This window comes from Convolutriloba macropyga, chromosome 3 (genome assembly GCF_964194025.1).
Source record: "Convolutriloba macropyga chromosome 3, txConMacr16.3, whole genome shotgun sequence".
Taxonomy (NCBI): Eukaryota; Metazoa; Xenacoelomorpha; order Acoela; family Convolutidae; genus Convolutriloba; species Convolutriloba macropyga.
The window spans coordinates 65,598,267-65,615,607 of record NC_134470.1 but is presented as its reverse complement, the minus strand read 5'-3'; the positions used below and the strand labels follow the sequence as shown (position 1 = coordinate 65,615,607).

General features: G+C 38.3%; 2 protein-coding genes across 2 annotated transcripts in view; both read left to right on the top strand.

The window, feature by feature from the left end:
• The window catches only part of LOC142336367 (proteasome subunit alpha type-3-like), a 418,015-nt gene that overhangs the window by 152,705 nt on the left and 247,969 nt on the right, over positions 1-17,341 (top strand). The gene's annotated exons all lie outside the window — the stretch shown is intronic.
• LOC142336705 (uncharacterized) lies at positions 3,341-11,679 on the top strand. The gene is made up of 6 exons (XM_075385618.1): positions 3,341-3,517; positions 4,123-4,330; positions 4,520-4,960; positions 6,699-6,917; positions 6,959-7,368; positions 11,494-11,679. The coding sequence occupies exons 1-6, from the start codon at positions 3,341-3,343 to the stop codon at positions 11,677-11,679; spliced, it is 1,641 nt and encodes a 546-aa protein (XP_075241733.1).

Below are 17,341 nucleotides of genomic sequence, written 5' to 3'. Positions count from 1 at the left end.
GGACTTTTCTCAACGCAACTAACTGAACCGAGCATTTTGAAAAAACCAAAAATCCGTAAACCAATTAGAGTAACGGACCCACCAGCACCGCCGTTGACAAGGACGACGTTTCGACAGCAGGGAACGTCAGCAGTTCATGACAGAAACAGGAATCAGAGTCCCATTACCAACCCTCAAAACAGGTCTGCCGAAAGCAAAAACAGGAGCATAATGAATCATACCGCTTCCCAAGTTCTTTACCAACCGGTACCAAGCAGTGGTGCCAGTGGCTTGCCAACACTAAAACTGACTGAGTTTTCAGGCGACCCTCTGGAGTGGCCAGAGTGGTCGGGTATTTTTGATGTTGTTGATCGTCAAAAGCCAATCAGCGATACGGAAAAGATGCAATACCTCAAGACCAGTCTCACGGGTCAAACAAAACCAGCAGAATCGGGAACTGGATTCAGCTCGTAATCATACTATCATGCTTGGGATAAACTCTGTGAGAAGTATGGCAGATCAGATGTAATGGTCAACGCTCAATTCAAGAGAATACATACTCATCCTCCAATTCGACACGACGATTCTACCAGCATCGTCAAATTTGCAAATGTTGTTACAAATGTGGATAACACCTTGACTTTGACTCAACTTGGATACACATCAGACCTAGAAGCCGAAGCAGGGCTAAGTTCAACAACGAGAAAACTTTCTCCGCAACTGAGAGAACAGTGGTTGCAGTATATGCAAGATCGTCGGCTACTGAGAGGCAACCTGATTATTTTCAAAGATTGGTTCGCCTCCAAAATTGTAACTCATGAGAACTTGTTAGCACAGACAAACTCGTCGTTTTACAGAAACAAATTTCAAAGCCGCAAAAAACCGAAGACGAGTACCTTTGCTTCAAACGCTGCTGAATTAAGCAAACCCAAGAATTTTGAATGTCCCTTCAAAGACGGACAACACCCCGTTTGGACTTGTGAAAAAGTTCAAATCGATGAAAGTAAATGAACGACGAGAGGAAGTCCAGAAGTTCCGACTGCGTTTCAATTGTTTGAGACCAGGCCACATGTCGAAGGACTGCAAAAGCAGGACATGCAGTGCACCCAGCTGTGGAACGCAACACAACAGGCTTTTGCACAGCGACTTACCGAAGAAGGAAACTACAAAGAATGTCTCAGATGCTACAACGGCAGTAGCAACTAACACCACCCAGGGAGGACTCCCAGTGGTGCGAATCAAGCTGACAAACAGAGACTTGAGCCTAAATGTACTAGCAATGTTTGATTCAGTATCCTCGATTTCATTTTTAAACAAGTCAGTGGTGTCAAAACTTCAACTTCAAGGCCGAAAAGCGTCCTTATCAGTAGCAGGGATCCATGGCTCACAAGATGTCAAGACTGAAATAATGCCGATAGCTGTTTCAGCGACTGAGAAGTCTCGACCGTTGACAACAGTGCAATTCTGTGTGCGCGGGTAACTGAAGTTGGGTGGCCAAAAGGTGGAGCGGCAAGAATTGAAAGACCGTTACCCACATCTGAGGAACTTGCTAAACCAGAGCTACAATCTAAACGATGTTCATGTGACTCTTGGACAAGACTGTTACGACATTTATCACCCTTTTGATTTCAAGAATTCAGAAGACAAAGCTGCACCATGGGCAATGAAGTCAAAGATTGGCTGGGCCTTAACTGGACCGCTACCAGCGAAGCAGGCAGCAACTCTTGCTACAACAGCACCATCAATTGCAGATGACATACTAGCAAACCAGTTGAGTAAGTGGTGTTATATTGAGTCCTACGCTTCAAACTGCGACGTCACAGGTCATTCAAAAGACGAGCAATGAAGACGTTGGAACAATTGACCCGATTCAACGGTGAAAGATACGAAGTTGGACTTCTGTGGCGGGAGGAAGAAATGAAGTTGCCGAACAACTTTTACTCTGCAATGGGGCAGCTCAAGTCCCTATAACGACGCCTAGAGAAAGAAAAGACGCTAAAGAAGCGCTACCAAGAAACCATTGACACAAATGTCAATGCTGGTTACGTTCGGAAAGTTGATCAGGCTGAACTGAATGAAACAAAAGACAAACTGCAGTTGTATTTACCGAATCACCCCGTCATGAACCCGCACAAACCCGAAAGAGTGTGCAACGCAGCAGCAAAGTACCAAGGTGTAGCCCTGAACGACAAACTTTTATCTGGACCAGACCTGCTGCAGAGTCTGATGGGAATCATTTTTCGTTTCCGAGAACACCAAATAGCTTTATCAGCCGACATAGAAGCAATGATTCTTCAAGTTGCTGTCCCAAACGATGATAGCCGATGTTTAGGATTTCTATGGAGAGAAGATTCAGAGAGGAGAATAGAAGTCTATAAGTATACACGCCAAGTTTTTAGGGCGAAAAGCTCCCCAACTTGTGCAAATTACGCTTTGCATCAAGTGGCGAAAGATAACGCAGTCAAGGACGAAAGTCACGTCAAAACAGTTCAGCGAAATTTCTACATGTACGACTTCCTTAAGTCAGTCAGAACACCTTAAGAAGCTATCGGAATCTACCGGAAAGTTAGAGACATACTCAGCAAAGGTGGATTCAAATTGACGAAATGGATAACAAGTGACGAAGAAGTCGAGTCACAGATCCCAGAGACAGACAGGTCAACGAAAGTGGTGAAAGCTTTGGAAGCTGAACCTCAATCATCCTCAATACTTGGACTAAACTGGACCGTAAACACAGACCGTCTCATTTTCTGTTGTGGAACTGAGTAAGAAGTTCCAGCAAAAATAACTCAGAGAATTGTCCTAATGTTTGTCTCAGCAGTGATAGTTTGTCGACCCCATTGGAGTATGTTCACCCTTAACCATACGAATGCGATTTCTATTCAAAAGCATTTGGGCAGCAAAGGGACAGGCATGGGACAAAGAGTTGTCAGCAGTACACTCAAAACTGTTCAGTCATTGCTGCTCTGAGTTGAGAGAAACAAGAACGATGTGAATAAACCGACATTATTTTGAAAACGGATGCACAAACTTGAGACTTCACATCTTTACCGATGCTTCAGAGGAAACAATGTGCATTGTTGCATATCTGCAAGATGAAGCAACGCTATAACTGACATATGTAATAGGGAAATGTCGTATGGCACCCATCAGACATATGCCAATACCGAAGTTAGAACTCCAAGCCGAAGTTAAAGGAATTCGTCTTAGAAATCAGATACTCAATGAACATGATATCAAAACTGAAAAAATCTATCATTGGACCAATTCTTCAACAGTACTACAGCAGCTACAAGCAGCGCACAAGAAACAACAAGTGTTCGTTGCGAACAGAGCAGCGGAAATACTGGAAAACTCATCGATGGATCAATGGAGACACGTTAAATTTGTCGAAAACGCTGCTGACATCGGAACCCGAGTAATGTCCATCGAAGGCTTCAAGGAGTCCCTATGGCTAAACGGGCCGGCATGGCTCCAGCCAGGTGAAGATAACTGGCCAAAGCCATGGTGTCAAGAGAACGAACGCGAACCCGAGCAAGTTACCAGTACTGCAGCAACAAAAACAAAACTATACCAACCATTTGACTGGAGACGTTACAGTACCTTTAAGCGAATCAGAAACTTAATTTCCTACTTCATGGGGCTCAAAACGAAGAAGAGGGTTACCCTCCAAGCAGATGAAAATCATCAAGCAGAACAAATATTGTTTCAATTTGTTCAGGCCTAAAGCTTCCCGAATGTTTCAAAGTCGAAAACTAACAGCAAATAAATCGCGAAAACATTGAACATCGCCAAATTGTCACCTTTCATAGAAGAAGATGGAACAATTCGAGTGAAAGGTCGAATGAAGCATTCAAACCTCGCTTACAATGCCATACACCCAATACTGTTGACAGCGAAGCATCCAATAGTACAATTTCTGTCGGAGAGAGCTCATCGTGACAACCTACACAAAGGCACAGAATACGTGAGAAACATGCTCCAACAAAAGTACTGGATCATTGGAATAAGAAATGCATTACGAAAAATCAAGTCGAGATGTATCAAATGCAGACACAGGAACGCCAACCCAATCCACCCACCGATGGCTGACCTACCACGAGAGGGACTTGATGAGCATGTTTTCCCATTCATCCATTCCAGAGTTTACTACTTCGGACAAATCGAATTGAAGTTCCTACGACGTACCTTGAAGAGATGGTGCTGCCTCTTCATTTGTCTAATAACAAGAGCAGTACACATCGGAGTTGCACAGTCATTGGACTCCGAGTGATGTCAAGCTGCAGTGACAAGATTCATCTCACGCCGTGGCTATCCAAGCACCATCATCAGCGACAACAGCACGAACTTCGTTGGAGCAGCCAAGGAACTAAAAGCATTCATGGACGAGTGGGACAAAACTAAGACTGAAAGCGACTTAGCTGAGAAAAAGTTCGTTTGGAAATTCCACCCACTTGGAGGGCCACACTTTGGTGGAATCTGGGAAAGACTAGTTCAAAGTTTGCAGATGAAGTACTCAGTACAACGATGTGTCTTCTAGAGAAAACTCTCAACGCAAGACCTCTGACAGCAGTAAGTGACAACCCAGAGGATCTGACAGTCCTTACACCCAATCACTTCCTGCTAGGACGAGAAAGTGCAAGTGCACCATTTATGTCATCCAGCGAACGCTACCATGACTTGAGAAAATCCTTCAAAACGGCGCAAGCATATGCCGACATCATCTGGAAAAGATGGACACGTGAATATCTTCCCCAATGGAATCAGAGATCAAAGTGGTCAAAAGAACATGTACGAAATCTGAAAGAAAGAAAAATTTTGTGGATGGTAGATGATTCAGTGAAACGATGTGAATACAAGATGGGACGATTCATCAAAGTTTTCAAAAACCACGATGGCGTCGTACAATCAGCGAGAGTCAAGTTGGCACATGGCGAATTCAACAGACTGGTAGTGAAACTGGCGCCAGTCTTCTATGATGGTGTTTCCGAGATCGAAAACAGGGCCGGCGATGTTGGCGCCACTAATGAACAAAATCATGAGCCATCAGACCAACAGAAATGAAATTAAAACCTTAAAACTTGAAATTTTGTCGAAACTCACAAAAGGTCAAAACTGAAAAATTTTACAAGTTGGGACCGAAAATTTGTCCACACCCCCCGATTTTGGGAAGGGAAACCCTAAGCAACCCAAGGTTCTATCAAACGATTAGGGTAATCCTTAAGCTATCCGTGGACCCAACGAACATTATTGCATCATACCTAAAAGTGTCGCTATTAGCTCTTATATGGTGCAAAAGGTGCATTTTTTATATTGTGTCATTTACTGTTAAAATTCTTAAATTGTTAATTCTGTGATCCCTTAGGTGTTTATTAAAGGTCAAATCTCATACATTTGAGGCATTTAGTGCTACGTAATAACCATCCGTGCTTATGTCAACAAAAGTAAATATTGCAGTAATTTGACATTTACTATGTAAACAATGACCTAAATCATTTTCTTGATTAACCAATCAGAAACAAGTAGCGATGATGTAATAAATGAAAAATTTTTGAAAATGTACTTTAATCCAATTGTTTGATTGTGAAACCGTATTGTATTTAGAACCATTAGAAACTATTATACAGAGCAGTTGGCTCTCAGATTGACTAAAATTTGATTCTTTAACAACATTAGTCTTTTTTGCTAAGTTTTGCGAGATCCTAAGATCTTGCGAGTTTTAAGTTAGTTGAGTTTACTGAACGAGAAGTTAGCAACAATACTAGCTACTGGCTGAAGCTTTACCAACTTCAGCACGTGATTGAACATAGACGATCACTAAGGATTTTCTTAACTTCAATCAACAAAATTAAAGTTACAGTCCTTTAATACGTCCGAGCGACTAATTATTTCTGCGAGATTGTTAGTCAAATCGAACCGAGTGAAGAATCAGACCGGCGTAAAACTCGAGAACCAGGCCGTGAAGATTAGTTTCCGCTGAGATTCTTGAGCAGCCGCAATATATACAATCGCTCAATGCATCCCGCTGAACCTAAATATTGTCAAATTGGAAAACGGTGGTCTTCAACAAAAAGGAGCAACGCTGGAGAAATTCAATTGTAAGATATATCAATGGTCGACAAAAATTAATTTAAATGTAAATGATAAAAACCTGCATCGCAGCATTTTCTCCTCATCAGGCATAAGACAGAGTCAAATTGCTGGAACAATTCGCTATATTAGTAAAGGAATTATCAGTCGGACGCATTCCGAGATTTGGATGGAAATTACACTCATCAAAATTTTATTCACCGTAACGGCCTTTTTCAACAGGAAATTTACTAGCAAATAGAAAAACAATCTTTTGGATTTTAAAAACCAAAAACCTATAAAATTTATTAAGACCGATGAAAATCGCAGTGTCAGTCTTATTAGTCTACCTCATTATTCAATTTGTAAAAAAATTCCCTTTATTCTTCATCTATTTAGGATTATTTTTTAATGGAGCATCTTTGCAACAACTATTGCGGAATCTTGACCCCAAAAATGGAAAACGTATCTTGACCCCAAAAATCTTGACCCCAAAAAGTTCATCCATTCCAGAGTCGACTACTTCGGACAAATTGAATTGAAGTTCCTACGACGTAGCTTGAAGAGATGGTGCTGCCTCTTCATTTGTCTAATAACAAGAGCAGTAGACATCGGAGTTGCACAGTCATTGGACTCCGAGTGATGTCAAGCTGCAGTGACAAGATTCATCTCACGACGTGGCTATCCAAGCACCATCATCAGCGACAACAGCACGAACTTCGTTGGAGCAGCCAAGGAACTAAAAGCATTCATGGACGAGTGGGACAAAACTAAGACTGAAAGCGACTTAGCTGAGAAAAAGTTCGTTTGGAAATTCCACCCACTTGGAGGGCCACACTTTGGTGGAATCTGGGAAAGACTAGTTCAAAGTTTGCAGATGAAGTACTCAGTACAACGATGTGTCTTCTAGAGAAAACTCTCAACGCAAGACCTCTGACAGCAGTAAGTGACAACCCAGAGGATCTGACAGTCCTTACACCCAATCACTTCCTGCTAGGACGAGAAAGTGCAAGTGCACCATTTATGTCATCCAGCGAACGCTACCATGACTTGAGAAAATCCTTCAAAACGGCGCAAGCATATGCCGACATCATCTGGAAAAGATGGACACGTGAATATCTTCCCCAATGGAATCAGAGATCAAAGTGGTCAAAAGAACATGTACGAAATCTGAAAGAAAGAAAAATTTTGTGGATGGTAGATGATTCAGTGAAACGATGTGAATACAAGATGGGACGATTCATCAAAGTTTTCAAAAACCACGATGGCGTCGTACAATCAGCGAGAGTCAAGTTGGCACATGGCGAATTCAACAGACTGGTAGTGAAACTGGCGCCAGTCTTCTATGATGGTGTTTCCGAGATCGAAAACAGGGCCGGCGATGTTGGCGCCACTAATGAACAAAATCATGAGCCATCAGACCAACAGAAATGAAATTAAAACCTTAAAACTTGAAATTTTGTCGAAACTCACAAAAGGTCAAAACTGAAAAATTTTACAAGTTGGGACCGAAAATTTGTCCACACCCCCCGATTTTGGGAAGGGAAACCCTAAGCAACCCATGGTTCTATCAAACGATTAGGGTAATCCTTAAGCTATCCGTGGACCCAACGAACATTATTGCATCATACCTAAAAGTGTGGCTATTAGCACTTATATGGTGCAAAAGGTGCATTTTTTGATATTGTGTCATTTACTGTTAAAATTCTTAAATTGTTAATTCTGTGATCCCTTAGGTGTTTATTAAAGGTCAAATCTCATACATTTGAGGCATTTAGTGCTACGTAATAACCATCCGTGCTTATGTCAACAAAAGTAAATATTGCAGTAATTTGACATTTACTATGTAAACAATGACCTAAATCATTTTCTTGATTAACCAATCAGAAACAAGTAGCGATGATGTAATAAATGAAAACTTTTTGAATATGTACTTTAATCCAATTGTTTGATTGTGAAACCGTATTGTATTTAGAACCATTAGAAACTATTATACAGAGCAGTTGGCTCTCAGATTGACTAAAATTTGATTCTTTAACAACTTTAGTCTTTTTTGCTAAGTTTTGCGAGATCCTAAGATCTTGCGAGTTTTAAGTTAGTTGAGCTTACTGAACGAGAAGTTAGCAACAATACTAGCTACTGGCTGAAGCTTTACCAACTTCAGCACGTGATTGAACATAGACGATCACTAAGGATTTTCTTAACTTCAATCAACAAAATTAAAGTTACAGTCCTTTAATACGTCCGAGCGACTAATTATTTCTGCGAGATTGTTAGTCAAATAGAACCGAGTGAAGAATCAGGCCGGCGTAAAACTCGAGAACCAGGCCGTGAAGATTAGTTTCCGCTGAGATTCTTGAGCAGCCGCAATATATACAATCGCTCAATGCATCCCGCTGAACCTAAATATTGTCAAATTGGAAAACGGTGGTCTTCAACAAAAAGGAGAAACGCTGGAGAAATTCAATTGTGAGATATATAAATGGTCGATAAAAATTAATTTAAATGTAAATGATAAAAACCTGCATCGCAGCATTTTCTCCTCATCAGGCATAAGTCAGAGTCAAATTGCTGGAACAATTCGCTATATTGGTAAAGGAATTATCAGTCGGACGCATGCCGAGATTTGGATGGAAATTACACTCATCAAAATTTTATTCACCGTAACGGCCTTTTTCAACAGGAAATTTACTAGCAAATAGAAAAACAATCTTTTGGATTTTAAAAACCAAAAACCTATAAAATTTATTAAAACCGATGAAAATCGCAGTGTCAGTCTTATTAGTCTACCTCATTATTCAATTTGTAAAAAAATTCCCTTTATTCTTCATCTATTTAGGATTATTTTTTAATGGAGCATCTTTGCAACAACTATTGCGGAATCTTGACCCCAAAAAGGGAAAACGTATGTATAATTAATTACTCAAATTAATTGATGAACGCCGAGAACAAAGAAAATCAATGACAAAAAAGAGTACTTAAAAAACTAAGTTGTTTAAAAAAAGAGAACGTCTCGAGTTTGAGAACAAAAAAAGAAAAGAAATGTCTGGAGTTCTAGACAAAAACCAATAAAACAAAAAAAATGTCTTGAGTTCAAGAACAAAAAAGAACAGGAAAAAACACCAAAAAACGAAAAGTCTTGAGTTCGAGACCGAAAAAAGAAAGAAAGAAAAAAAAAGTTGTCTTGAGTTTAAGACCAAAAGAAAAAGGAAATTTCTTGAGTTCAAGATTGAAAATGTCAGGAAAATTTAGAAGCAAAAAGGGATTTTTAATCAGTACAGCGGGCAACGAGATCTCACAAATTGATGAATATGTGTACTACTTGGCAGTATTGTGGAAAGTGATCTTCGAGATTTCCCCGGGAGTGTGACGAGTGAAATCTTGTCTTTCGCGGACTCGATAATTGTCTACGCTAGAACTTTTGGCACCCGCAAATTTTCGGTTCCATGCTCTGCAGACTCAAGCGGATCAGCAAAACCAGTGCTCGCAGTTAGAGAAGTTGAAAAGTACAAACTCTCACTTCGAAAAGAACTCGTCGAGCTTCGACAAACACTGGATAATATTTGTGACAAGGCCAGAGACGCAACAGAAAAAGTATTGGGAAAATGGAGCGCCAAGTGTGAGGCGATATGAGACAAGTTAAAGGCAGCAGCAGCCAGAAATCCTGAACAGGCGCAGTTCATCGAAGTATTGAGGCAAGAGTTGGTCAATGTGAAAGTCAATGCTGCTAAAAAAAGGTAAAGCCATCGAAAAATGGAGAAAAAGATAGACCAATCGCGGTCCAGGTTTGAGCAGCTGGAACACTACAACCATTATTTGGCCAACAAACGCCGAAAAAGGATTCTGCACGAGATCGAACATAGATTATCACTAAGGATTTAATTAACTTCAATCAACAAAATTAAAGTTACAGTCCTTTAATACGTCCGAGCGACTAATTATTTCTGCGGGATTGTTAGTCAAATCGAACCGAGTTAAGAACCAGGCCGGCGTAAAACTCGAGAACCAGGCCGAGAAGATTAGGTTCTGCTGAGATTCTTGAGCAGCTGCAACATATACAATCGCTCAATGCAACCCGCTGAACCCAAATATTGTCAAACTGGAAAACGGTGGTCTTCAACAATATGGAGAAACGCTGAAGAAATTCAATTTTGAGATATATCAATGATCGATGAAAAGTAATTTAAATGTAGGTGATAAAAACCTGCATCGCAGCATTTTCTCCTCATCAGACATAAAACAGAGTCAAATTGCTTGAGCAATTCGCTAAAATAGTAAAAGAATTATCAGTCGGAAGCATTACAAGACTTGCATGGAAAATTTTATTCACTGTAACGGCCATTTTCACAGGAAATTTACTAGCAAATAGAATAACAATCTTTCGGAATTTCAAAACCAAAAACCTATACAATTGATTAAAAGCAATGGACATTGCAGTGTCAGTCTTATTAGTCTACCTCATTTTTCAATGTGTAATAAATTCCTTGTATTGTTCATCTATTTAGGATTATTTTATACGGGAGCATCTTTGCAACAACTATTGCGGAATCTTGACTCCAAAAAGCGAAAACGTATGTATAATGAATTACTCAAATTAATAACTGAACGCCGAGAACAAAGAAAATCAATGACAAAAAAGAGTACTTAAAAAACTAAGTTGTTTAAAAAAATGAGAACGTCTCGAGTTTGAGAACAAAAAAAGAAAAGAAATGTCCGGAGCTCTAGACAAAAACCAATAAAATTTATTAAAAGCGATAGAAATTGCAGTGTCAGTCTACCTCATTATTCAATTTGTAAAAAATTCCCTTTATTCTTCATCTATTTAGGATTATTTTTTAATGGAGCATCTTTGCAACAACTATTGCAGAATCTTGACCCCAAAAAGGGAAAACGTATGTATAATTAATTACTCAAATTAATAAATGAACGCCGAGAACAAAGAAAATCAATGACAAAAAAAGCACTTAAAAAACAAAGTTGTTTAAAAAAAAAAGAAAACGTCTCGAGTTTGAGAACAAAAAAAGAAAAGAAATGTCTAGAGTTCTAGACAAAAACCAATAAAACAAAAAAAATGTCTTGAGTTCAAGAACAAAAAAAACAGGAAAAAACACCAAAAAATGAAACGTCTTGAGTTCGAGACCGAAAAAAGAAAGAAAGAAAAAAAAAGTTGTCTTGAGTTCAAGACCAAAAGAAAAAGGAAAATTCTTGAGTTCAAGATTGAAAATATCGAGAAAATTTAGAAGCAAAAAGGGTTTTTTAATCAGTACAACGGGCAACGAGATCCCACAAATTGATGAATATGTGTTCTACTTGGCAGTATTGTGGAAAGTGATCTTCGAGATTTCCCCGGGAGTGTGACGAGTGAAATCTTGTCTTTCGCGGACTCGAAAATTGTCTACGCTAGAACTTTTGGCACCCGCAAATTTTCGGTTCCATGCTCTGCAGACTCAAGTGGATCTGCAAAACCAGTGCTCGCAGTTAGAGAAGTTGAAAAGTACAAACTCTCACTTTGAAGAGAACTCGTCGAGCTTCAATAAACACTGGATAATATTTGTGACAAGGCCAGAGACGCAACAGAAAAAGTATTGGGAAAATGAAGCGCCGAGTGTGAGGCGATATGAGACAAGTTAAAGGCAGCAGCAGCCAGAAATCCTGAACAGGAGCAGTCCATCGAGGTATTGAGGCAAGATTTGGTCAATGTGAAAGTCAATGCTGCTAAAAAAAAGGTAAAGCCATCGAAAAATGGAGAAAAAGATAGACCAATCGCAGTCCAAGTTTGAGCAGCTGGAACACTACAACCATTATTTGGCCAACAAACGCCGAAAAAGGATTCTGCACGAGATCGAACATAGATTATCACTAAGGATTTTCTTAACTTCAATCAACAAAAGTAAAGTTACAGTCCTTTAATACGTCCGAGCTACTAATTATTTGTGCGGGATTGTTAGTCAAATTGAACCGAGTTAAGAACCAGGCCGGCGTAAAACTCGAGAACCAGGCCGAGAAGATTAGGTTCTGCTGAAATTTTTGAGCAGCTGCAACATATACAATCGCTCAATGCAACCCGCTGAACCCAAATATTGTCAAACTGGAAAACGGTGGTCTTCAACAATATGGAGAAACGCTGAAGAAATTCAATTTTGAGATATATCAATGATCGATGAAAAGTAATTTAAATGTAGGTGATAAAAACCTGCATCGCAGCATTTTCTCCTCATCAGACATAAAACAGAGTCAAATTGCTTGAGAAATTCGCTAAAATAGTAAAAAGAATTATCAGTCGGAAGCATTACGAGACTTGGATGGAAAATTTTATTCACTGTAACGGCCATTTTCACAGGAATTTTACTAGCAAATAGAAAAACAATCTTTCGGAATTTCAAAACCAAAAACCTATGCAATTGATTAAAAGCAATGGACATTGAAGTGTCAGTCTTATTAGTCTACCTCAATTTCAATGTGTAATAAATTCCTTGTATTGTTCGTCTATTCAGGATTATTTTATAAGGGAGCATCTTTGCAACAACTATTGCGGAATCTTGGCTCCAAAAAGCGAAAACGTATGTATAATGAATTACTTAAATTAATAAATGAACACCGAGAACGAAGAAAATCAATGACAAAAAAGAGTGCTTAAAAAACTAAGTTGTTTAAAAAAATGAGAACGTTTCGAGTTTGAGAACAAAAAAGAAAAGAAATGTCTGGAGTTCTAGACAAAAACCAATAAAATTTATTAAAAGCGATGGAAATTGCGGTGTCATTCTTATTAGTCTACCTCATTAATCAATTTGTAAAAAAATCCTTTTATTCTTCATCTATTTAGGATTCTTTTTAATGGAGCATCTTTGCAACAACTATTGCAGAATCTTGACCCCAAAAAGGGAAAACGTATGTATAATTAATTACTCAAATTAATAAATGAACGCCGAGAACAAAGAAAATCAATGACAAAAAAGACTACTTAAAAAACTAAGTTGTTTTAAAAAAGAGAACGTCTCAAGTTTTAGAACAAAAAAAGAAAAGAAATGTCTGGAGTTCTAGACAAAAACCATAAAAACAAAAAAAAATTTCTTGAGTTCAAGAACAAAAAAAGAACAGGAAAAAACACCAAAAAATGAAACGTCTTGAGTTCGAGACCGAAAAAAGAAGGAAGGAAAAAAAAGTTGTCTTGAGTTTAAGACCAAAAGAAAAAGGAAATTTCTTGAGTTCAAGATTGAAAATGTCAGGAAAATTTAGAAGCAAAAAGGGATTTTTAATCAGTACAGCGGGCAATGAGATCCCACAAATTGATGAATATGTGAACTACTTGGCAGTATTGCGGAAAATGATCTTCGAGATTTCCCCCGGAGTGTGACGAGTGAAATCTTGTCTTTCGCGGACTCAAAAATTGTCTACGCTAGAACTTTTGGCACCCGCAAATTTTCGGTTCCATGCTCTGCAGACTCAAGTGGATCTGCAAAACCAGTGCTCGCAGTTAGAGAAGTTGAAAAGTACAAACTCTCACTTCGAAAAGAACTCGTCGAGCTTCAATAAACACTGGATAATATTTGTGACAAGGCCAGAGACGCAACAGAAAAAGTATTGGGAAAATGGAGCGCCGAGTGTGAGGCGATATGAGACAAGTTAAAGGCAGCAGCAGCCAGAAATCGTGAACAGGAGCAGTCCATCGAGGTATTGAGGCAAGAGTTGGTCAATGTGAAAGTCAATGCTGCTAAAAAAAGGTAAAGCCATCGAAAAATGGAGAAAAAGATAGACCAATCGCAGTCCAAGTTTGAGCAGCTGGAACACTACAACCATTATTTGGCCAACAAACGCCGAAAAAGGATTCTGCACGAGATCGAACATAGATTATCACTAAGGATTTTCTTAACTTCAATCAACAAAATTAAAGTTACAGTCCTTTAATACGTCCGAGCGACTAATTATTTCTGCGGGATTGTTAGTCAAATCGAACCGAGTTAAGAACCAGGCCGGCGTAAAAATCGAGAACCAGGCCGAGAAGATTAGGTTCTGCTGAGATTCTTGAGCAGCTGCAACATATACAATCGCTCAATGCAACCCGCTGAACCCAAATATAGTCAAACTGGAAAACGGTGGTCTTCAACAATATGGAGAAACGCTGAAGAAATTCAATTTTGAGATATATCATTGATCGATGAAAAGTAATTTAAATTTAGGTGATAAAAACCTGCATCGCAGCATTTTCTCCTCATCAGACACAAAACAGAGTCAAATTGCTTGAGAAATTCGCTAAAATAGTAAAAAGAATTATCAGTCGGAAGCATTACGAGACTTGGATGGAAAATTTTATTCACTGTAACGGCCATTTTCACAGGAATTTTACTAGCAAATAGAAAAACAATCTTTCGGAATTTCAAAACCAAAAACCTATGCAATTGATTAAAAGCAATGGACAATGAAGTGTCAGTCTTATTAGTCTACCTCATTTTCAATGTGTAATAAATTCCTTGTATTGTTCCTCTATTTAGGATTATTTTATAAGGGAGCATCTTTGCAACAACTATTGCGGAATCTTGGCTCCAAAAAGCGAAAACGTATGTATAATGAATTACTTAAATTAATAAATGAACGCCGAGAACGAAGAAAATCAATGACAAAAAAGAGTACTTAAAAAACTAAGTTGTTTAAAAAAATGAGAACGTTTGGAGTTTGAGAACAAAAAAGAAAAGAAATGTCTGGAGTTCTAGACAAAAACCAATAAAACAAAAAAAAATGTCTTGAGTTCAAGAACAAAAAAAGAACAGGAAAAAACACCAAAAAACGAAAAGTCTTGAGTTCGAGACCGAAAAAAGAAAGAAAGAAAAAAAAAGTTGTCTTGAGTTTAAGACCAAAAGAAAAAGGAAAATTCTTGAGTTCAAGATTGAAAATATCGAGAAAACTTAGAAGCAAAAAAGGTTTTTTAATCAGTACAACGGGCAACGAGATCTCACAAATTGATGAATATGTGTACTACTTGGCAGTATTGTGGAAAGTGATCTTCGAGATTTCCCCGGGAGTGTGACGAGTGAAATCTTGTCTTTCGCGGACTCGATAATTGTCTACGCTAGAACTTTTGGAACCCGCAAATTTTCGGTTCCATGCTCTGCAGACTCAAGCGGATCTGCAAAACCAGTGCTCGCAGTTAGAGAAGTTGAAGAGTACAAACTCTCACTTCAAAAAGAACTCGTCGAGCTTGACAAACACTGGATAATATTTGTGACAAGGCCCGAGACGCAACAGAAAAAGTATTGGGAAAATGGAGCGCCGAGTGTTTGTTAGCAAATAGAAAAACAATTTTTCGGAATTTCAATACCAAAAACCTATACAATTGATTAAAAGCGATGGACATTGCAGTGTCAGTCTTATTAGTCTACCTCATTTTTCAATGTGTAAAAAAATTCCTTGTATTGTTCATCTATTTAGGATTATTTTATAAGGGAGCTTCTTTGCAACAACTATTGTGGAATCTTGACTCCAAAAAGCGAAAACGTATATATAATGAGTTACTTAAATTAATAAATGAACGCCGAGAACGAAGAAAATCAACGACAAAAAAGAGTACTTAAAAAACTAAGTTGTTTAAAAAAAATGAGAACGTCTTGAGTTTGAGAACAAAAAAAGAAAAGAAATGTCTGGAGTTCTAGACAACAACCAATGAAACAAATAAAATTCTCTTGAAATCAAGACCAAAAGAAATTTTTTTGAGTTCAAGAACAAAAAAGAACAGGAAAAAAACACCAATTTTGAGCAGCTGGAACACTACAACCATTATATGGCCAACAAATGCAGAAAAAAGATTCTGTCATTGATCGACAAAAAAGTTCTCTTACAAACGGAAAACGTAATTAACAAGATTTGCCCGACTCGCACCCACCACCTCACCTCTCCCCTCCGACCAACCTCCTGTACCTGGAGATTAGGAACGCTGTTAATGGTAATGATTAAATTCTCCGTAATTCTTCATTTGCGGCCATTGGTCATTCCTGATTTTGATTCCCAGCAATTGAGTTGTAGCGTACTAATTGTTGTAAACTACATATTGTAATACTACTACTATTGTTGTAAAACGGGAAATGTACGTGGTGTCATCAAATTATTATGAAATAATGACAAACTTGATATAAAGAACCCCCTCACTTTCACCTGTTTACCCACACGTTCATCAAATCATTATCTTTTTAACATTCCATCTACAAGCAAATTTCAGAGTGACAATAATTTCTTCATTCGTGCTCCGAGGATTGCTAATCTGCTTTTAAATGTCAGCATAATTTCTGTCGACATGCCTTGTAACTTCATTTAGAACCGCTATATCTAAATATCTGGATGCGAAGTTGCGTTTTTTTTCTATTGATAATCCATGCTTTTTCTACGTTAAATGTTTCTGTAAATTTTGTCGATCTTAAGGTACCAGTTCGCTTTTCCTAACTTTGTACTTCTCATATAGAGAATTGAGTCTTTCACTATTTCTACTACTACAAAACAAGATTAAATATGGTAATTGAAACTTTGAAGATACCTATCCCCAGTCAGATCAATCGTTATCACCGCCAAATCTCCCGCGTTCAGTCCCCCCATTCCATTCCTAACCCTGCTCAAAAGAGTTCTCTTAGAAACGGAAAGGCCAAAACAAAGGCCACGGAGAAATGTTGTTTCGATATTTGTAAAAAAACATTACGAACCGGCCTGCTACGCTAAATTAGATTTTCTGGTAAAATATTCTCCTTCAGAAGACCAGATCAAGAAAAACTTTCACGCATGAGCCTGTTCACGCATCCTGATGCTAATGGAGACGAAGAGTTTGTCAGAACCAGCAACCGAGCATATCAACTTCTGAAGAATGACGCGGCGCGAGAACCGTACAACATATTTGGAATTGTCGAAGCGAAAAAAGTTATGAAAGACAAAAACTAAAAATTAAATTTTTCATATGAAGCTATCAACTATTCTAATAGTAAGACGTTCATATAACAAGATCTGTGAATGAAAATATTGTTTGATTTTGAGTGAGTGGTACATTTTGTGTTAAGGGGGAGAGGGCAGTGTGAGTGTCACACGTAAACAAAAAGGATGTAAAAGAAACCGATTTGTCAAACTAAATTTTCTTCTGATATATAAAACAAACGTTTTTGAACTTTGCGTTCATCGTCAGGTTAAAACTTTTTTTTACAAAATGTTAAAAGATAAAATAAGTATGTATTTACATTTGTCTGAGACCACACTTATAACAATTCTAGGAACTATTCTAAATAATTCATTCGAAAATTTTTTCCATATGTACAATATTTAGCCT